Consider the following 23,565-nt stretch of genomic DNA (forward strand, 5'->3'; position numbering starts at 1 on the left):
GAAACGGTGTGTGTTGTATACACTGAGTATACGAAACATTAGGAACACTAACAACAACCCCCCCACCCAGAGCAGCCTCAATTCGTCAGGGCATTTAAACCGGTAGGCCAGTTGAGAACAAGTTCTCATTTACAACTGCGACCTGGCCAAGATAAAGCAAAGCAGTGCGACACAACACAGAGTTACACATGGAATAAACAAACGTACAGTCAATAATACAGTAGAAAGGTCTATATACAGTGTGTGCAAATGAAGTAATATTAGGGAGGTAAAGAAATAAGTAGGCTGTAGTGGCGAAATAATTACAATTTAGCGAATAAACACGAGTGATAATGTGCAGAAGATGAATGTGCAAGTAGAGATACTGGGGTGCAAAGGACCAAAAATAAATAAATAACAATATGGGGATGAGGTAGTTGGATAGGCTATTTACAGATGGGCTATGTACAGGTGCAATGATCTGTGAGCTGCTCTGATAGCTGTTGCTTAAAGTTAGTGAGGGAGATATGAGTCTCCAGCTTAAGTGATTTTTGCAATTCGTTCCAGTCATTGGCAGCAGAGAACTGGGAGGATAGACGGCCAAAGGAGGAGTTGGCTTTTGGGGTGACCAGTGAAATATACCTGTTTTAGCGCATGCTACGGGTGGGTGCTGCTATGGTGACCAGTGAGCTGAGATAAAGCGGGGCTTTATCTAGCTAGACTTATAGATGACCTGGAGCTAGTGGGTTTGGCGACAAATATGAAGCAAGGGCTAGCCAACGAGAGCATACAGGTCACAGTGGTGGGTAGTATATGGGGCTTTGTTGACGAAACGGATGATACTGTGATGGACTACATCCAATTTGCTGAGTAGAGTGTTGGAGGCTATTTTGTAAATGACATCACCGAAGTCAAGGATCGGTAGGATAGTCAGTTTTACGATGGTATGTTTGGCAGCATGAGTGAAGGATGCTTTGTTGCGAAATAGGAAGCCAATTCTAGATTCAATTTTGTATTGGAGATGCTTAATGTGAGTCTGGAAGGAGAGTTTACAGTCTAACCAGACACCTAGGTCTTTGTAGTTGTCCACATATTCTAAGTCAGAACGGTCCAGAGTAGTGATGCTAGGCAGGCGGGCAGGTGCGGGCAGCGATCGGTTTAAGAGCATGCATTTAGTTTTAATTGCATTTAAGTGCAGTTGGAGGCCACGGAAGGAGTGTTGTATGGAATTGAAGCTCGTCTGGAGGTTAGTTAACACAGTGTCCAAAGAAGGGCCAGAAGTATACAGAATGGTGTTGTCTGCGTAGAGGTGGATCAGAGAATCACCAGCAGCAAGAGCGACATCATTGATGTATACAGAGAAAAGAGTCGGCCCGAGAATTGAACCCTGTGGCACCCCCATAGAGACTGCCAGAGTTCCGGACAACAGGCCCTCCGATTTGACACACTGACCTCTGTCTGAGAAGTAGTTGGTGAACCAGGCGAGGCAGTCATTTGAGAAACCAAGGCTGTTGAGTCTGCCGATAAGAATGCGGTGATTGACAGTGTCGAAAGCCTTGGCCAGGTTGATGAATACGGCTGCACAGTATTGTCTTTTGTCGATGGTGGTTATGATATTGTTTAGGACCTTGAGCGTGGCTGAGATGCACCCATGACCAGTTCAGAAACCAGATTGCATAGCGGAGAAGGTACGGTGGGATTCAAAATGGTCGGTAATCTGTTTGTTAACTTGGCTTTCGAAGACCTTAGAAAGGCAGGGTAGGATAGATATAGGTCTGTAGCAGTTTGGGTCTAGATTGTCACCCCCTTTGAAGAGGGGATGACCGCGGCAGGTTTCCAATCTTTGGGGATCTCAGACGATACGAAAGAGGTTGAACAGGCTAGTAATAGGGGTTGCAACAATTGCTGTGGATACTTCAGATCCAGATTGTCCAGATTGTCTAGCCCAGCTGATTTGTAGGGGTCCAGATTTTGCAACTCTTTCAAAAGATCAGCTATCTGGATTTGGGTGAAGGAGATATTGGGAGGCTTGGGCAAGTCGCTGTGGGGGGTGCAGAGCTGTTGACCGGGGTAGGGGTAGCCAGGTGGGAAGCATGGCCAGCCGTAGAAAAATGCTTATTGAAGTTCTCGATTTATCGGTGGTGACAGTGTTTCCTAGCCTCAGTGCAGTGGGCAGCAGGGAGGAGGTGCTCTCATTCTCCATGGACTTTACAGTGTCCCAGAACTTCTTGGAGTTTGTGCTACAGGATGCAAATTTCTGTTTGAAAAAGCTAGCCTTCGTGGGACGAAAAAGCTATCTAAGACATTTTGAGCAGGACTGAGGGCTCTACAGTGAAATAAAGCAATAAAAACTAGCCAAGACAGCAGTAGACAAGGCATTTTGACATTTGAGAGAGGCATAAAGCAATCACAGGTGTTGATCAGGAGAGCTAAAACAACAATGGGGTAAATGGCGAAGAAAGGGCAGAGCGGGTCAGTTAGACACATACAGTGCCTGAGTTCGAGGCTGGGGCCGACAGGTTAACAAAATGAGGTACCGTGTTATTGAAACAGTCCAGGGGGCATCAGCTGAGTGATCATAGGGTCAAAAAAGTAGCAATAGGTGAGTCAGGGTGCTGTACGGTATTCACTACAACGCTGGGCGAGCAGGGGACACAGCATTCAGAAAAAGCTAACTGGCCGGGTCTAGTAGATGGTTCTGTAGATGCGGCAATATCGTAACAGAATAGCCTGTTGAGTCCACATCGGGCGATCACGTCGGCAGTCCAGTCATGATGGATCGGCGGGGCTCCGTGTCGACAATAAAGGGTCCAGGCCAATTGGCAAAGGAGGTAATTAGAATTAGTTGGTATATGGGCCTAACTCGAGGCTAGCTGGTGCTTGTTTCGGGACAGAGGCGTTAGCTAACAGTAGCCACTCGTTTGCAGCTAGCTAGCAGCTAGCTAGGAGTAATGATCCAGAGCGGCAGGAATCCGGTGATATGGTAGAGGGAAGCAGTCCAATATGCACTGGGATTGATATCACGCTGTGCAAGACTGGCAGGTGTTGTCCGAGCTAGGGCTGGCTGATGCCGGGGTGAATAAAAAGTTGAGGACCGCTAGCCATGGCTAACAGGCTAGTTAGCTGGCTAGCTCCTGATGGAAGTTCCAGTTATAAGGAATAAAAATAGCAGATCCATACCACATTGGGTGAGGCGGGTTGCAGGAAAGTATATTTCGTTTGTAGATAGAAGTGAGATTAAGATATATACGATAAAAGACTGGCTATTTACAAGGGATATGACACGGGATAAGACAAAGACAAATATACACGTCCTACTGCGCCGCCATCTTGGATTGAGAATATACTCTACAAGGTGCCGAAAGCATTCCACAGGGATGCTGGCCCAAGTTGACTCCAATGCTTCCCACAGTTGTCAAGTTGGCTGGAAGTCCTTGTTGTGGTGGATCATTCTTGATACACATGGGATACTGTTGAGCGTGAAAACCCTGCAGCGTTGCAGTTCTTGACACAAACCGGTGCGCAGTTGTCTAAGGCACTGCCGTGCTTGAGGTGTCACTACAGATCCGGGTTCAATCCCGGGCTGTGTCGCAGCCGGCCGTGACTGGGAGACCCATGAAGCGACACGCAATTGGCCCAGCGTCATCCGGGTTAGGGGAGCGTTTGGTCGGCCGGGATGTCCTTGTCCCATTGCGCTCTAGCGACTCCTGTGGCTGGCCGGGCGCATGCACGCTGACACGGTCGCCAGGCTTCCGGGTTAAGTGGGCATTGTGTCAAGAAGCAGTGCAGCTTGGTTGGGTTGTGTTTCGGAGGACACATGGCTCGACCTTCGCCTCGACTGTAACTTGCAATTGGATATCACGAAATTTGGGAGAAAAATGGGTTAAAAAAAAAAAATCCTTTAACCTCTCTCCTCCCCTTCATCTACACTGATTGAAGTGGATTTAACAGGTGACATCAATAAGGGATCATAACTTTCACCTGGATTCACCTGGTCAGTCTGCCATGGAAAGAGCAGGTGTTGTATACTAAGTTTAAATATATACACATGTAGCTACAGTATATGGTTTTGCAAAACAATGATGTTTTGATTGTGGTACTGTATGTGTAAATGATTTTAAAGCGAACCCTTCTAGAGCATAACTACATGAATAAGACACATACACCCCCCCCCCCCCCCCCCACACACACACACACCCCATTGTGGTATCCAACACCTTAACAATCCTCATTTGCATTTTTAATTTGCACCTGTCAGTCCAGCAAAGCTTGAGAATCTTTTCTTTAAGGCAGGCACTTTCTCCTCCCTGCCTAGACAGTTTTCAAATGCATTACATTAAGGTTCCCTGCTTAGATGTAATGTTCTTTAAGCTGTTCAGAAGTTTGGTTGTATAGCCTGAGACAATATTTTCAGAGGGTATCACCTTTGTTGATCAAGATGACAAGTCTGTAAATCAGGTTAACCAGATTAATATGTATCCGTTACAAGACTGCTGCCAGCTAAAATAGGTCGTTGGCTGTACTCTTCTCATTTTTCCAGTTGAATTCTTAGGCCTCACCTTTTGAAATGTCAATCGTGGACTCCTATTATGAACGAGAGCCTCCAGAGTAACAGATAGGGATATTTATCAGCGTTGCAAGGAGACATAGATGGAGAATGCTGGAATGCAAAAGTAGGCCTATTGTGGAACTTTTATTAGGCATGCCTTCTGGGATTTCAGACGTTTTAATGGCTGTCTAGCGCACAAAGGCTGTCAGATTGCAAACCCATAAATTCCTTCTTCTTTTTTTAAATGTGCATGTAATTTATGAGTGGGAGAACATTGTCATGAATGATATATTTGGCCATGGATAGATGGGCAGACTGACACAGACTGACTGACTCGAAAAGCTGCCAACTTTACCATGAAAGGTATTGTCTGTAACAAAGCCTGTACAATGATTTCCTTCGGCGAGATAGTCTTTAATGCAGTAATATGTTTAAAAGTCCCGCCAATGCCTCAGTATGAAACGTTGCCTTTTGTCATACCGGCTTTGGCACACACAATAAATCATGAACATTCTATTCTTGTCCGACATCAAACCTGTCAATACAAAGCTTCACTGAATTCCTTTTAATGCATTTATTCTCTCCATTTACATTAATGTAGTTCTGTCCTTGAGCTGGACTTGTCTATTGTCACAGAAATGCATTAGCATTTAGCCTGAGGGAATGAACACAGGAATCTGCCATTTCATATTTTTGTATTGACATTTAACAGGTACATTTTTAAAGGTCCTTATATTTACCTAAGAACTTATGGGTAAATATACATACGTGTCAAACTTAAACTACAAGTCGGCTTTTAATGTGAACTTTTATTAAGCATGCCTTCTGGGATTTCTGAAATGTTAATGGGCTGTGAAGCGCACGAAGGCTTTCAGATCGCAAACACCCATAAATTCCTTTTTAAACATGTGCATGTGATTTATGAGAGAGAGAGCATTGCCACTGCACTATACCTCTGTTCCAAGAGTCACACAAAGTTATAGGCTACAATATCTTGAGCATGTTTTCATACTGTAGTGGGAAGTAATAATATTTGACAGTGTAGATATTTGTACAGTGTAGATATTATAAATACCTGAAGTGCGACTTGTAATAAGACTAAGTATTTAGCCTATTAAAATGTTTATCTGACTCCATAAATATGATTAGCAATATGCAAGAACACTATAATTGAGTTACAGTAATAGGCAATCAAGAAATGTCTGAGAATGGAATTCGAAATACAAGTGTATTTAACTACTTTGGAGAATGAATGGATTCACATACAAGGCTGAAGCGGAAGTTACAAGGCAATACTGACATTAACAAATCATTATTCTATGCGTGATCCGAGAGAGGAGAGAAATCATAGCCTGAAAAGCCATGCCCCAGAAATCTATGGGGTGGAGAATGAAGGAAAGAGAGGGAGTATCTCACTACAGCAGGTCAGGAAGAAAAAAGAGAAAGAACAATTAATCTTAGACTCTTTTATAAGCATCTGAGTTGTTTGGATTCAAAATCTGAGTTGTTGGCCAATAGTATTACTGTAAAGTTAACATCCAATCAGATATCAGATCTATATGATGTGACCTCTGCTTCTCAGAGGTGAGACAATGGGGGTTGGAGAAATAAAAACTGAGAATGTTGAATTCCTAAGACAACACAGAGGAGTTTATTGCATACGGTTGTTAAGTGTACTTCAGGGGCTGGGCTGCCCTACCCTACAATTAGTCCTATTTACTGTAGATAACTATCTGCTGCCTACTATTAAAAAGGCAGTTGGCGAGGACGTTTGTTAGCAAGATATCAATGTGCATGATATCTAACAAAGCAGAGTGAGGGTAGGAAAAAAGATGAAACGTGGATAAAACGGTGACTTTTTCAAATCATCCTACGGATGTTCATCCAGGTCAGCTTTTACATTTCTTTACATTATCGGAAAGAGCAGATTCTAAGGTTTCTAACATACAATCACTTACAAACTCTGAAAAATGAGGGCATGGGCTCTGTTTCAAAATATAACTTTTTTGTTACATGGCAGCGTTTCCATGCGTTACCGTGACACTCAAGTTGTGGGAAAATATTATTATTTTATTATGTTACAGTATATTCATTATTATTACTATAAAATGTGTGTTGACTGTGATCAGAGCAGGAGAATGTAAGTACGTCTTGTCTGTTTAATTAACAAAATTTAACAGACAACTAATAAAAGACCAGTAACATAATTAAACCATAAAATATGCTATTTCATTCCTTTGAAAATGCATTTTATTAGTCTTATGGTTCTAAGCACCTGCCTAAACCAAATGAATCATGGATTTCTTTGTGATGGTGTATATACATACATCTGCATACCCCTACTCCCACTATCACCGGTGCCGGCATATGCCGGCAAGAATGTGGTAAAAATGGGACTGTTTGAAAGGGGGTCACCCCCCCCCCCCCCCCCAAAAAAAAAGTTTTTACAGGTAACATACACAAATCACACAGGATTTACAGTATCACACAGACAGACTCCTGTCTGTGCAATATAGAGGTATTTTTCAGGTTGATTGTTTTCTATTGTTAAGATCCCATTGTACATCTCTTTCTTCCGTCATATGTATACCTATGAAAACAAAAGAACGCCAACTGTCCCTACCCTGGCTTCATAAAAGACACAACTCTGCACTGACTTCGCTTTCAGCCTCCTAAAATCTAAATTCAGAGACTGGCTTCCCCCTGACCAGACGCAGGAACACCCTCAGCCTAAACAAACTGACTATACCAAAGTCTAGAACAGAAAGGTACATGACCAAACCAATCCCATATATCTGCTCATTGATTAATGAGTCACTTTAAGACTACAAGACATTATTTATATATTTTTGTTGTTACTCGTTTGTTTATTTTGTTGCTGTTATCCATTAATATGTTGTATGCTCATAGATTTCTGTTTGTATTGACTTCTATATGAGTGTTATCAATAGAAGTTGAAACATAAGATCTGGAAATGTAACATGAATACAGCTCATTCATAGTGTTGTTTCCGATGCTCTCTGCTTTTCTCTCTGCTTTTCTCTCTGCTTTTCTGAGGCCTGTCTGTTCTCTGTAACAGTGGCTCTTAGGGCCGCAGCAGAGGCTGTTAAGCAAGATAAATAGAGCCCACAGCCCCATAATGCAATGCTGTGAAGTATCCTCACTTAAATTTCATTAACCTTGTCTCAGCAACTCCCAGCCCGGGATGCAAGACGGCACACAGGGAAGCAACCGCCGCACGGTGGACTGTTAATGTGATGAATGCAAACTGGGAGAATATCTGAGAACAAGCCATTTTTTTTTCCCACCGTGGCACGCAGCAGCAGCGTCGTGTTTCTCTCTCACACACAACTCTCGACAGAACATCCAGGCAGGCCTCGGCGTCCTTGACTCCCTGGGTATTCATGAAGCCGTGCAGCGCAGCACACAGCTCCGTAAAAGGGCTGACAGACACTCACATTTAAGCCATTACGGTTGCGTAACCATTGTGTTTTATACACACCAGATTAAGACACTTTCAGGTATACGTGCATGTTGGGCTGTGAGCATGAAGACGTTCATTCCGTTCTCTGCAAGCTAATGGACAAAAAAGGACATCTTGTTTTATCTGGTCTAATATCTATTTGATCAATGCGTAGTGCCCCACAACATGCGAGAGCTGCTGTAATCTACTACTCTCTTGATCGTGTGTTTTATAAATCCCAGGGTTTATAGGGAAACATTTGCTATGTTCACTAACCTTTTGGATCTGATTTTGATCTTATCACTGTGGAAATATACAGACAACTGCCAAAATAAACGAAACACTCGAGTAAATGAGGGATAAAAAGTACTGTATATTGAAAGCAGGCGCTTCCACACAGGTGTGGTTCCTGAGTTAATTAAGCAATTTACATCCCATCATGCTTAGGGTTATGTCTAAAAATGCCCAGTTGCTCATTATTTTGGCTACTATGGCTAGAAGAAGAGCTCTCAGTGACTTTGAAAGAGGGGCCTCAAAGGAGCATAGAGAATTTAAAGTGTGTGTGCGTGTCTGTCACCAGATCTCAACCCAATTGAACACTTATGGGAGATGCTGGAGCAGCGCCTCAGACAATGTTTTCCACCACCATCAACAACACCAAATGATGGAATTTCCCATGGAAGAATGGTGTTGCATCCCTCCAATAGAGTTCCAGACACTTGTAGAATCTATGCCAAGGCCAATTGACGCTGTTCTGGCGGCTCGCGGTGACCCAACGCCCTATTAAGACAATTTATGTTGACATTTCCATTATTTTGGCAGTTACCTGTATGTGGCTGGTGTACACGCAATGCATTATTTAGTATTTCTCATACTAACACAAGTAGAAAAACAACAGTTGACAGTAAAGCCCTGTCTCAGTGCCTCTTTCATAAAACTGTCAGCAGTGTTTCCACCATAGAGGAGGATATAAGCATAATCATCCCGAAGCCCAAGGACATGAATAGATAGATAGATATAGAAAGCCAGAGCTTCTAGGAACAACTGTATCAATTCATAAACCATAGTGTTTTACACACTACACTTACAGATTTGCATTTAGACAACCATTTGAAGTGCTCTATGGAAGTTCTGTACCATACAAAATGATTCTGATTTCTCTATAGCGAGAAAGCTATGTCTTATGTATTTGAAGCCCTAAAGCCTCTAAGTAAGTGTGATTCCTTTTGAAGTTCTTCCAGAGTTTATTAAGGGGCCTTTCTGGTTCTGCTGTCAGGGAGACCGCAACAATGGGGACTAAGGTCCTCCACCGGCACTAACTAAACCACACTCTCTGATCGAGTGGAGGAGCACACCAGAGGAGTCTCACTGTTCAGGGCCTGAGGGGATGAATAGATATCCATCCGTAGTGTGTATGCATCTCTGGTCCTGACTTTTTTTTTTAAATGCGATTTTTGTACCATAGGGGATCAGTGGGGGCATCGCCAATGTATGGACCTTTAACTCTAAGATTCTGCTAGAATGGGAAAAATGATTAACGTGTGCACCTCGCATTACACAACTGATTGTATGCATGGTACAACTGGAGGCTGTGTGGTGATAGCTCCTCTGAATCTAATATGTTACCTATCTATATCAATTCAGCAGTAGAGGTGTCAGGAAGGTTTATACACAACCTACAGGCTTTCTGTAATATCTACTCCTGATGACTCTCTGCTGATGTTGACGCAATGCTATTTTGTTGTCGTGTCTCTGTGTTGCACACAACCACATGCCCCTGCCTGCACTGTATGTGTGTGAGCCTAGGTGTACGTCTGTCTGTCTGTGCATGTGCATTTGTCTGCACCCAAGGCAGATTAATGAGGAAAGGTGGGCTTTGTGTCAGGCAGCGATGAGCTTTTCAAGCTGATTATTTTAAGAGAGTCTCCCCGGTGCATTTCACAATCTGGACACAAGTGTTGAATACGAAAATGCTGACTGAACAGTTTCATAACTCAAGCTACAGATCATCAATTTCCTCGGGCATAGTATTCATCCTAACAAACATATCCGCCTCTGTGTTTGATAGACTTCCCTTGCCTTTGTTCATGTATTTCTTAGCAATTAGAAATGGCCCTCCCCCTGACATAGCCAAACAGTATGTAATATGTTGTACAAAAGAACCCTGGCCCTTTTGTTGTCTGAGTATCCCCTTCCTCTAACATGGTTCTCCTTTGTTTTCCTAGGATACTCCAAGATCCGGGAGTGGCCACCACCAGAGGTGAGAAACCTTCCCAATTACTTCTGTTGAGAATGAGGGCGTATATTATTGTTTCTGGTATGGTGGGAGTGAATGTGGTGATAAGTGAAGAAACAGAGAACCTGGAAGACCAGGAAAAGAAGGCAGCAGTTTAGGTCCTTAATTACCATAGCAGATGACCTTGCATGTACTTAAATAGATTTAAAAGTTTCACAATTGAAAATGTCCTCTCTGTTTACGGTGCCTGTCAGAACATCTAGTTCCAGATTTTGATTTAAACACAGCTTAACTCGCTGGGTGTCCTCTACCTCGGACCCTGCTCTAGGTACGCCAACAACAGGCATGTACATTTTGTTCAGACTATCGTTTGCAGGCAATGCAACGTTGACGTGACATGAGGGCATATCAAGCCGAGCCGATGTCTCAATAAGGAGTTGAAGTTCAATCGAGGTCGGAAAGAGTTGTTGCTGATTACAGCTTACATCCACTTTATACCACACACTTACTATGATTGACATATTGGAGCATACATGAGTGCCTATGGTGTGGCCATTGACACCTCAGTTTATCTTCTTGCTACACTGCTAAATGTCCAAAGCCATAGCCATTGACACCTCAGTTTTGCTGGACACCACACTGCTAAATTCCTAACCACCATTTGGACATTCTTTTCCACTATTTGCATAAGGACAATCACCATCAAATTGTTAAGTTCTGTGTGATCCTGGCCAAGTTCACACCGGCTGACGCTCCCAATCTGGCCCAGTAATGATGTCCTCCTGTGATTGGCTGGCCTCCACTGTCGGATGGTCCAGTGTTGTGGAGCAGAGTGGGCGCCACAAGACGGCTGAGAGATTGGACAACCCTGTCTCTGTGAACGCCAACGAAACTATACAACAGGCTGCTAATGCATTCACACCATCCTCTCTCACTACACTATCACTGTGGTCGAAATGGGCTATTATAGCGATCAGCCTGTTGCTGGTTGTCAGTCTTTGGAGATGGTTTATGACTTTAAGATGGATGGGCCTTCTCTGTTCCCCTGGGCTCTGCTGGCAGACCACACCAGGCGTCTCAGTGCTTGTTGTGTGTGGCCATTGGGTTACTACTCTGTTATTGGCTCTGCCTCTCCTCTCCAACCCCCACCTGCTGAGACCTCCAGGAGTGGATCATTGCCTCTGCCTGTCTCCCATGTGCTCTCTGTGGGGAGCTAATGGACCAGATGGGGTGATTAGTGCTGAGGACATGGCTGTTTAGACTGGGTGCCTGGCAGATGCTGCAAGCCCTAGAGACAGAGGGATGTAGAGAGAGAGAGTGCGTGTGTGTGTGTGTGTGTTTGCATCTACAAGGGAAGAGTGACCACGAAGACCCTCAGCAAAAAAATAAAAAATTACTTGCCGAGGAGAGCATTTCAAGGACTTTATATCAAAAGCAATGGGCACAACACTCTTTAGTTCTGATAAGAGTGAAAATAATCTCTGTGGACTCAGCCTCTGAGTTACTGAGGAAGTAAATGTCAAATAGCCCCAAAAAGCTGCATTATTATCTGAGTGTCTTTATTATGAGTGGTGGAGCCTCCTGGCTAAAGAAAGAGATGGAAGGGGGGAGAGATCTGATTTCTGCCTCTAGGGAGTTTGTGATTGTTTAGTCTCAGAAATTGTATATTTTTTTACTGATCAGCATAAGTAGGTATTCAACCTCGTTTAAGAAGTATTGAAGTTTGCTTTCCTGTAATGCAGACATACTGTACTCCTCCAAGAGACTGGGATCAATCTTAGCTTAACTGGTCTATTGAATGCCCGGGAGGGAGGGAGAGATCCTCACTAGCTGCAGACCAAGGAACCCATAGCACCTCTCTTCACTAGCCGATGAATAGGGAAGCTTTGTTTGCTAATGACATGAGTGGATTTATGCAGGGCGCTCTTTACACATCTCAGCCTTCAAGATGGTCTTATTGAAATTGCCTCATATTCAGAATCCATTCTTCGCCCTTCGAGATACATCTCTGACTGCTTTTATGTTCTCTTGGAATAAAAGGTTAAAAAAAAGCTTCAGAAAGGTATAAATACTTGTTCTGCTCAGACTTAAGTTTGACCATTAGAGCTGTGTATTGTGTGTTCAGCAGGCTCTGAGTCATACGCTGCAACAGCTTTTCACTTTTTATGTGATGCTTTTGAATGTCAGGGAACTTTCAAAAGGTTTACACGTTGTTTATTGGATTTACTTCACAAACTACGTGTGGGCGCGCGCGTTGTGCACGTGTACCGTACCCAGTTCTATTATTGACGTGAGTCAGTGTTGAAAGCATGGACATTGGTGTTGGTCAGAAGTATTGATGTGTGTGTTGTGGCAGCAGCAGCTCTGGGGGTCCTGGTTCTGAGGAGGCGGCGGGGGGGAACAGTCGACACCGCCGCAACCGCCACGGCAACGCCGCCGCACCCGGAGGACTGGAGAGGAGGATGGAGGAACTGGAAAAGGTACTCAAAATTAGGCTTCCTCTACCATTCCCCCAGAAGTGTGCACTCGGTCACTCCCCCTCATGCATTGAACGCATTGGATTAGTGCAAGCATAGCTGGGGGAAGGTTCTGCATTAGGCCTATCATTCACTAGTTGACAACTGAATTTCAACGCAGGCTTATCCAGCATCACTATCCAATGTTTTTATTTTTTATTTTATTTCACCTTTATTTAACCAGGTAGGCTAGTTGAGAACAAGTTCTCATTTACAACTGCTACCTGGCCAAGAATAAAGCAAAGTAGTTCTACACATACAACAACGCAGAGTTACACATGGAATAAACAAACATACAGTCAATAATACAGTAGAAAAAGTCTATATACAGTGTGTGCAAATGCAAGGCAATAAATAGGCCATGGTGGCGAAGTAATTACAATATACCAATTAAACACTGGAGTGATGAATGTGCAAGTAGAGATACTGGGGTGCAAAGGAGCAAGATGAATAAATAAATAAATAAATATAGTATGTGGACGAGGTAGTTGGATGGGCTATTTACAGATGGGCTATGTACAGGGGCAGTGATCTGTGAGCTGCTCTGACAGCTGGTGCTTAAAGCTAGTGAGGGAGATATGAGTCTCCAGCGTCAGTGATTTTTGCAGTTTGTTCCAGTCATTGGCAGCAGAGAACTGGAAGGAGAGGCGGCCAAAGGAGGAATTGGCTTTGGGGGTGACTAGTGAGATATACCTGCTGGAGCGTGTGCTACAGGTGGGTGCTGCTATGGTGACCAGTGAGCTGAGATAAGGCTTTACCTAGCAGAGACTTGTAGATGACCATGCGCCAGGGGGTTTGGCGATGAGTATGAAGTGAGGGCCAGCCAACGAGAGCATACAGGTTGCAGTGGTGGGTAGTATATGGGGCTTTGGTGACGAAACGGATGGCACTGTGATAGACTGCATCCAATTTGCTGAATAGAGTGTTGGAGGATATTTTGTAAATGACATCGCCGAAGTCAAGGATCGGTAGGATGGTCAGTTTTACAAGGGTATGTTTGGCAGCATGAGTGAAGAATGCTTTGTTGCCAAATAGGATGCTCATTCTAGATTTAATTTTGGATTGGAGATGCTTAATGGTTATAATGTGACTGTGATGTTTGAAATATTAAAATATGACATGTCTTATTTGATTATTTCAGAATGACTATTATGCTTCTTGGTACATTTGATATTTTATTGTTGGTCTTTTATATCCTTCCTGTCTACTGCTATTTCTCTTTCTATATCCATCTCACATTTCCTGAAAGCCCTGTGTTGTCTGTCTGTTCGTCACAGGGGCAGAGATACTTTGATAGCAGCAGGGCCTGGGGAGAGGTGACCTATAATTGTTTTTAAAGCGTCTATCAGCATCCTGATAAATCTTGAGGATTTATTTTTTAAAAGATGAATTCCTCTGAGTCGTTTGAGCGGCTGCCCAGTCTGGCCTAGCTGTTCGTCTTCAATCAGATGTAGCCCTTCGTATATTCCTGTCTGCAATAACTCCTCTGTGTTCAGTCAGAGAATGTACTTTACTGGAGTTAGGAAGAGGGGGAGTTCTCTCTTCCCCAACACTCTGTACTCCCTCTCAATCACTTTTTAGATTCTCAAATGTCACCCCGGTCCAGTCCATTTGTAAAAGAAAAACTACTGCTTTCACTTGCCACGACGCCTGTAAATTAAGAGTTTGCACATCACTGGCGAGTTCGAGAGAGCAGTCGGTGCACTTTAGTTTTGCATTGATTTCAGCAAGTTTTGTCGCTGGTCTCAGGCTTGTTGTTTAAATGCAGTATATTTCATAGCTTTATGCAACATTGACAAATGTGCAGTGTCCTTGATTGCTTTGAGTATCCCATTGTAGTGTCATTCATCATGATAATGAAAGTATTACTTTGAACCTTCAGTTACCCATGTAACTCGGGTAACCCTCCATAAAATAACATTTATCTTCCGCTTCCTGAAGGTTTATGGTTGCCACGGTATGGACATCATGCTATGTGGGTTTCCATGGAAACCAGTTCACGCTTAACTTTGTTTTTACTACAGATAAGTTGGAGAGGCAGATTCCTGGCGAGTCTTCATTTAGCAGCGTAAAGATCAACGTGAAACGTGACTAATGTCCACATGGCTGAGGCTTCTATATTTGTTCTCTCTCGCTGTCTCTCTGACTCTGTCTCTCTCTGTCTGTGTGTGTGTGTGGACCGTACCAAAGTGCTGCAGTAGGTGTTCTAACGTTAAACAGCTCTTTGTCCGTTCTTCTTCAGGAGCTGGCCAGACAGAGGCAGGAGAACGGGCAGCTGCTGAAAGCCCAACAGGATAAAGACGACCTGATTGGAAAGCTGAAGGAGGAGATTGACTTGCTGAATAGAGTGAGTGTTGGAGAGGGTTTGCCCAGGGTTGAGAAGGTAGAGTTGGGCTAGGCTGGGGGGTGTTGGAGACAGTCATTCAGGGTTGAGAGGGTGGAGGTGGGCTAGAGTGTTGGGGAGGGTCACCTAGGGTTGGGAGGGTAGAGGTGGGCTAGGCTGGGGAGTGTTGGAGACGGTCACCCAGGGTTGAGAGGGTAGAGGTGGGCTAGGGTGGGGAGTGTTGGAGACGGTCACCCAAGGTTGAGAGGGTAGAGGTGGGCTAGGGTGGGGAGTGTTGGAGGCGGTCACCCAAGGTTGAGAGGGTAGAGGTGGGCTAGGGTGGGGAGTGTTGGAGACGGTCACCCAAGGTTGAGAGGGTAGAGGTGGGCTAGGGTGAGGAGTGTTGGAGACGGTCACCCAAGGTTGAGAGGGTAGAGGTGGGCTAGGGTGGGGAGTGTTGGAGACGGTCACCCAAGGTTGAGAGGGTAGAGGTGGGCTATAGTGGGGAGTGTTGGAGACGGTCACCCAAGGTTGAGAGGGTAGAGGTGGGCTAGGGTGGGGAGTGTTGGAGGCGGTCACCCAAGGTTGAGAGGGTAGAGGTGGGCTAGGGTGGGCAACCACTAAGGCACTGAGAGTTAAGTCATTTATAGGTATTTTGAAGAGGTTACTATACAGATGTTAGAGCAACAAGGCTAGATCTACTTTCACAATTATTAGTAATTAATAGTATGCTCCTTAAATTATAACGTGTGATATGTATGGTGCCCTTCTAGTCTAGAACACAGGTATAGTAATGTATATCTACGTGTTTTTTTTTTTTTACCAGTAATCCTTTGATGGACAACTCTGTCTTGCCACGTCTAACTGCCACAGTTAAAGATGCACTATGCAGAAATCGCGCTGCCATTTCCTGGTTGCAAAAATTCTAATAGTTCGCTTAATTTCAGTTTGTGACAACTGGCAAGTATAGTGTAGAGAATCATTGTACCGTTTAAGCTGTTGGGAAATATATTTTCCATAACCCAAAATATAGCATTTTCAGTTGTTTAAAGCTGGTGTACAAAACTAAAAGTAAAAAATGTAACGTAAGGGAAGCATATAAATAGCACACATTGAACAGATCTACCACTTCTTAGACTTGCTTTCAATGAGAATGACTGATCTATAACACCCATTTCTATGTGAATGTTATTATAGTTTATTTTATTTGTCAGTTGAAAGCTTGTCATTTTTAGTAACTGTGCACTGCAGAGGAAACTTGGAGATATTCAGTCTCACACAGCTGTGTTGAGTGAAGCTGAGGACTAAATAGAACCGATTGCCAAATTACCACGTCGCTATCTGCAGGCAATCAGCTTGATATTGTAAAGCTGCTTCTCGGATAAGCAGAAGATTACAATTATCCAGCGCTTGCAAGGATTAACACTCGCACAGGCACCCCCCAAAAAAGGGATTTTCTCATGTTCTCTCTCGCTCTATTTATCTCCCGTACCCCAACCTCTGAACTGGATCTGATTTGGTATTTTATCAACATTTTAAACTCATTGTCAACCGCACGGGTCGTAACCCCATCCGGTTTTGGTCTGCAGAGCCTGAAGTAAACGATATGCAGACCCGTTCAAGGTGCAGAGCTCTTCAGTTCCACTCCCCTGCACCCCTTGGCAGTTTGGAGAAACAACTTTTGAGTTTCGCTGTGTGCCTCCTAACTTAAAACAGCTGCTCTTTTCAAAACATGACATTTTCCCTTCCCTGACAGTCTATTGGATCTAGTCTTAAGAAAACACTAGGCCCCTGCTATAAGTCAAGAGTCCTTATGCCAATCAACATCCTACACACTGTGGTTAAGAGAAACCCTTCTACTGTGGAGTGCAAGTCTGATTTCAATCATCCCTTGAGATGTAACGTGACTTATAACCACTAGAGTTATCAGCCTGTAATTAGTTTGTCATTAGTCAAGAGTTACTAAATCTCCACTCCTATCCGCTCCTGAATGTTATGTAACCATTTAGTAGTCCATGCATTAGGCTAAATCCACAGACTCTGAATGTAAAGAGACAGCTGTGTCATGTGCCTCTTTCTCTAGAGACCAATTATATTACTTCTCCTTGGCACCAGGGAGTCAGATCTGTGACAGCCTACAGGCAAATACCCCACACCCTGTCTCCATACCTACTGTAGACCCACAGTGTATACAGAGGCAAATACCCCACACCCTGTCTCCATACCTACTGTAGACCCACACTGTATACAGAGAGGCAAATACCCCACCCCCTGTCTCCATACCTACTGTAGACCCACACTGTATTCAGAGAGGCAAATACCCCACCCCCTGTCTCCATACCTACTGTAGACCCCCACTGTATACAGAGAGGCAAATACCCCACCCCCTGTCTCCATACCTACTGTAGACCCACACTGTATACAGAGGCAAATACCCCACCACCTGTCTCCATACCTACTGTAGACCCACACTGTATACAGAGGCAAATACCCCACCCCCTGTCTCCATACCTACTGTAGACCCCCACTGTATACAGAGGCAAATACCCCACCACCTGTCTCCATACCTACTGTAGACCCACACTGTATACAGAGAGGCAAATACCCCACCCCCTGTCTCCATACCTACTGTAGACCCCCACTGTATACAGAGGCAAATACCCCACCCCCTGTCTCCATACCTACTGTAGACCCACACTGTATACAGAGAGGCAAATACCCCACCACCTGTCTCCATACCTACTGTAGACCCACACTGTATACAGAGGCAAATACCCCACCACCTGTCTCCATACCTACTGTAGACCCACACTGTATACAGAGAGGCAAATACCCCACCCCCTGTCTCCATACCTACTGTAGACCCCCACTGTATACAGAGGCAAATACCCCACCACCTGTCTCCATACCTACTGTAGACCCACACTGTATACAGAGAGGCAAATACCCCACCCCCTGTCTCCATACCTACTGTAGACCCACACTGTATACAGAGAGGCAAATACCCCACCCCCTGTCTCCATACCTACTGTAGACCCACACTGTATACAGAGGCAAATACCCCACACCCTGTCTCCATACCTACTGTAGACCCACACTGTATACAGAGAGGCAAATACCCCACCCCCTGTCTCCATACCTACTGTAGACCCACACTGTATATAGAGGCAAATACCCCACCCCCTGTCTCCATACCTACTGTAGACCCACACTGTATAGAGAGGCAAATACCCCACCACCTATCTCCATACCTACTGTAGACCCACACTGTATAGAGAGGCAAATACTGGGGTCCTCAGAAACACAAATTCCTCAGCATGTCTCCCGATGTTGTTATTTTGTATTTTCTAAAGTTGATGGCATTCATTCACTCACTCACAAGGTTTCATAGATCATTGTCTAGCTCCTGGCATTGAATATTGAGAAGAAACATCAACAGCGGGTCTCTTTCCTGTTGGTTTCATCAGAGGTCAGAGTTTCTGTTTCCTGAGTCTACAGTCATAGGCCAGTATTCCAGTGTTCCCAGCGCTCTGAGACCATCAACAGAATCTCCCCATCGCATGACCCCTCCTCCTGTTATCTGGGTAACAGGTTTTGGCAATGTTTTTGGCATTAGGAAACCTAGCAGGAGGCCTCCAAAAGCCTTTCATCTCTGAAATATTCCAAAAGAGAGTATGCAGGCCTCCTCGATGAGGCATTCCAATGCAAACAAGCCCTGAGTCTCCCCTGCCAACAAATACAGTTGCTGGTCAGTGTTGATTTTGCACATTTCAGGAACTTGCAAGGGTCCTCTATGCCTGGCTGTCTTTATTATCGTCAAATTTGTTCGTTAAGATAGGCTGTAGAGACTGCAGTGGCTATAAGCCATCTGGTCATGTGGAGGAGGCCATATAACTGTTGGATCAGAGAGCCCTGATAGCATCACATGAACAGGACCTCATAAGACGAAGTCTCCCGTTGGGAACACTCGCCGGTGCGATAGTGATCAGAAATGTCCCTCTGAGCGGTTACTGCAAGGCCTGATGGGAAGGCAGGAGATAAGGAACAGATCCAGTGTGGCGTCTCTTTCTCGCAGCGCTTGAAGATTGAACTGTGACTCACTAGCAAAGTTTTGTTTGTAGCGAAGGCTTGGATAAGGCTGAGGTGCTGGCAGACAATATGACCCCGGAGAACATCTGACTCTGGCTACATAGAATAAAGGCTCAAGCAGGTTGCATGCAAGTTGAAGTACATGTAGATATAATCTATGTTGGGAGATTCAATGAAATGTGAATAAAGTTATTAGTCGGTTGTAACTTTAAAACGTTCAAGTGGTATGCCGGAGGCCAGAAAAACAATGTCATGGCTATCGAGTGAATCTAGCAGCCGTCTGATGCGAAATGAGACGGCTTTTCTCCCCTTGTGTCAGAGCTCAGACAGTGAGCTGTTCTGTAACCACACCATGTCTGTGGCTCTGTGACCTCCAGTGTTTGATTCGCAGACTACCTCGCTTTTTAAGTTTCCGACAAGTGCGGCTTAGCTAATCCTGACGGTCGCCTGTCGCTGCCGCCAGTGATGGAGGAAGCCGAAAATGAGAAGTGTCACTTTTAGATCAGCGCTTTGATGAGAGGGCGTCATGGCAACAGGGCTCCTCATTTGTGCCTAATTGGAGCTGGTCAAGTTTAATTCGTTATTTTCAAGGCAATTCTGCTGAAGGGAGACCCGGGAGGTGAAACTCTTCGTTACACCTCTCGCTCTCTCATCTTTCTCTAAACTGACAAGCTAACTCCTGAGGTAAAAATAAGGCAGATCTTGCATAATGATAGTATATGACTTCCTTTAGATCAAGCTGAAGTGGAGCTGTCTCCTTTGTTTTTGTTTTGCAGGACCTCGATGACATTGAGGATGAGAACGAGCAGCTGAAGCAGGAGAACAAAACTCTCCTGAAGGTGGTAGGCCAGCTGACGAGGTAGAACCCAACGAGCCACGGATCCCCACTTCCAAAAAGAAAACAAACCACCCCCCACCCCTCCAACAGAGTGCCCCTCAAGGCCTTACACCCCCTGCTCTCACCCACCCTTCCCTTTCCACCCTCGTTCCAAGTCCAGCAGCAGCATGTCCTTTCTCTGTGTCGGTGGTGTCCCTGTTGTTGTCGATGGGTGGAAGAGGACATTTAAGAGTAACTTCTAGAGCCTTTGTGTCTTAAACGCACCTTGAGCGTCCTCCCTAAGGATGCTTTTATTGAGTTCTGAGGGGAAACTGAAGCCACCGAAAGCTCTAGTCCTATTTAGATCCCATGGGGTGTCTAAATGAGGTTCTGTGATGGTATATTTAATGTAAATCTCTTGTACATAGGCCATTTAGATTTGTTGTTCTTTTTGATGAATCTTAAAAAGGAAATTGAATGTACGTGGTGCATCACCGAGCACATGAGGGATGTTTTGTTTGTTTTAGGAACTAAAAGAGTTCTTGGACATTTTGACTCTAATGATCTGTCGACCAGGGTATATAATGCTTGCCTAGGTTATGTGCAACCGGCTCTCTGTGCTTCTGTTTATCTGCATCATTACAGTGTAAATGCATTGTCAGGCCAGAGGCCGTATTGTCCTTCAAAGCACCAAAACCTGGTCTCCATCTGCACGTGAAACAACTGGCTCTGTGATGGAGCCTGTGTCATTTAGACCAAATTCAAGACAAAATCCCTGTTACCATCAGCCAAAGTGGGCATAATGCCTTGCATGTTACGGAAGTCTTTTTTGAAAATCCATTAGTTCCATTTCCCCAAGGGAATAAAAAAAAAGCCTGGTGCTTTTTCTGTTCATGTCGATGCCGCTTTTACTCTCTTGTTCCGATGTATACTTGGTACATTTTAATCAGTGGGGTCGTTTCAGCTAAACCTAGGGTATGCCAGTGACATGGGTGGGGGGATAAAGTTGATGCTTTATTTACTGCGTTTCTACACAATTTAAAACTCTAAAATGCTATTCAGAGAACAGCAAAAACAAGCAAAATTTACTCCAGTCATAATACGCTAAACTGCTATTGCCTTTTAATGGGGATTGGAATGATTTTAGTAGCCTATTTTATATTGTTGGTGTTGAGCTAGGATATGATGACTGCCATACTCTGCCAAACCCAATTGACGCCCTGATTTTAATCCATGTGGTATATTTTAAACCTGAAGTCATTCAAATATATATATCCCCATTATAAATCATAAAAAGCAAGCAATTTGTTTTCATTAATTCTATGCTTTATAGCCATTTCAATGTGGAAAATGAAATATTATAGTATTGTTGGTGGTGAGAAGTCCTGGGGTTACACCCCAGTAGAAATACATGTGGAATCTTTTGAAATGCGTTTTGCATCTGTAACTCAAGCGTTTACAACTTGTTTTATTTGCAATATTGATAGATGTAGCTGCTCTTGGTATATAGTGAGTAAGAGTAATAGAGTAAGCTACTGCAGTGCATTTTGTTGTATGATAACCAAATCAACTGAAGGAACATACTTTTTGAAATGCATCTCTTTTTGATTTCTCAAGACAGTGATGTGGCTGTGAGAAGTTCTATTACTTTTACCCCGGCCGTATTTAGATCTTTGCATTACATACAGGGGCCCATTTTTGTGCTGAAACAAATGTGTGGCTCTTGTATCATGTATTCTGTAAAGCCCACTGGGTGGTAAAGATTTTAGTTTTTTAGACTTTACTGGGGTACGTCTTGATATAGAAACCCCTCTTACCGGTAGACACACATATATATATATATATATATATATATATACATAACATAACATAACATAACAAACAGCCCTTACAGGAAAAAACACGTGAAACAATGTGTTTTTGGAACACTTCACGTGATGATGTTTCACATAACCTTTCACATTTTGATTCAAATGTGAATCTTTTGGGGATATTTTTCACTTGAGATTTCACAGGTGATGCCCTGCAAATAAAACAGAGTTGTTAGAACACACAAACAGTGCTTTTAACATCATGTTTTCAACTTGCATATTTGGCACACTTTGACATACATGATTACATTGTTTGTTTATACAGTAATTATTATTCCACATGTCGTCACCTAGGATTTCAACTCACAACCTCTTGGTTCATGGCATTCCGACATATTCCTACACTTTGGACTTCAAAGTAAATCTCAGCTTTGTTAAAAGTACATATTTATCGGAGTGATTCAGGAGTAACATTAAAATAGAATAATATGCCCCCACAAACATTAGACAACTGTACAGAAAATCCCCAATTTGCTGAAATAAGTAAATGTATTAAATGATGAGCGAATAGTCAGATTAACTGTGAGCTAAAATAGCAGTGTAGTCGGCACTATTTTGGTAAGTGTAGAGGTGTAGGGGAAAGCTGCAGAGTTTGTGGTGCAGCAGAAAGATCAGTTTACCTCAAATCCAGAGGTGGTTAGTTCAAATCCCAGGTGGGGTCATATTGAAAAGTCAGTACTTAACTACTAAGTGATCATGTCTAATCTAATTATATTGACATTGATTAAATATGTTTTAACTATTTTAGCTGAACAGCTTACCACTTACTTTAAAACTTGCATACCACGTCATTACTTTACTTATCATCATGTTACGTCTGGATGAATGGTAAAGCAAAGGTCTTGACCTCTTACAAACATCCTAACATGTTCCTCAATGACGTTCTTGGGATGTTGTGTCGTGGTCCCCTGGAGGTTTTTGTCTAGTTCCAGTTTTGTTCCAAGGATGTCCCCAAGGACCTCGTTAGGACGTTCTTGGAATGTTGTGTCATGGTCCCCTGGAGGTTTTATCTAGTTCCAGTTTTGTTCCAAGGATGTTCCCAAGGACCTCTTTAGGACGTTCTTGGAATGTTGTGTCATGGTCCCCTGGAGGTTTTATCTAGTTCCAGTTTTGTTTCAAGGATTTTCCCCAGGACGTTTTTAGGAAAATTGTTGGTATGTTGTGTCATAGTCCCCTGAAGGTTTTTGTCTAGCTCAAATGTTGTCACATGTAGTTTCATGCTATCACATGTTAAAGTTTTGCATCACCATCCCCACATTTACTCAAATGGTGTCAAGTGTAGTTTAATGGTGTCACATTGACATTTTGCTTCCCATGTTGTCACATTTATTTTACATAATATCATGTTATCGCATGTTGTTTTACATGTTATCACATGAACTTCACGTGATCATGTGACATGTTTTTTCTGTACGGGACACACCTCTTTCTCTCTACATTATGCATGTACAAAAGATGAAGTCATTTAATAAAAGTTTGATTATCTCTCTGTCGACTCGTTAGTGTTCATTAAGGCTAATTTGATGTGATGATGCGATGCCACTGAGCCGGTAATGTAACGTGACAGCGGTGGTTCAGTTGTCACAATAGACACACTGTGTGCTCCCCGACCATGGTTATTCATCATCGCCAATCACCTCGCAGTCTGACTGGAGAGGGACCACCCATCCCTGGCAAGCATCGTCTCCAAGACACTGCGACGCTGGACTAATATAGCAATGC

The 23,565-nt window shown here is 43.7% G+C and overlaps 1 protein-coding gene across 3 annotated transcripts in view; it reads left to right on the forward strand.

Annotated features, from left to right (window-relative positions):
- The window catches only part of LOC115198974 (PRKC apoptosis WT1 regulator protein-like), an 81,769-nt gene extending 58,437 nt beyond the window's left edge, over positions 1-23,332 (forward strand). The window contains exons 4-7 of one of the 3 annotated variants that reach the window (XM_029761440.1): positions 10,217-10,251; positions 12,584-12,707; positions 14,986-15,090; positions 19,932-23,332. In XM_029761440.1, coding sequence (XP_029617300.1) covers positions 10,217-10,251; positions 12,584-12,707; positions 14,986-15,090; positions 19,932-20,018 — 351 coding nt within the window. In that variant the 3' untranslated portion in view covers positions 20,019-23,332. The remainder of the gene's footprint in view (positions 1-10,216; positions 10,252-12,583; positions 12,708-14,985; positions 15,091-19,931) is intronic. The other 2 variants (XM_029761442.1, XM_029761441.1) reach the window with 2 other exon arrangements.
- Positions 23,333-23,565: the final 233 nt, after the last annotated feature.

Source organism: Salmo trutta, chromosome 8, assembly GCF_901001165.1.
Source record: "Salmo trutta chromosome 8, fSalTru1.1, whole genome shotgun sequence".
Lineage (NCBI taxonomy): Eukaryota > Metazoa > Chordata > Actinopteri > Salmoniformes > Salmonidae > Salmo > Salmo trutta.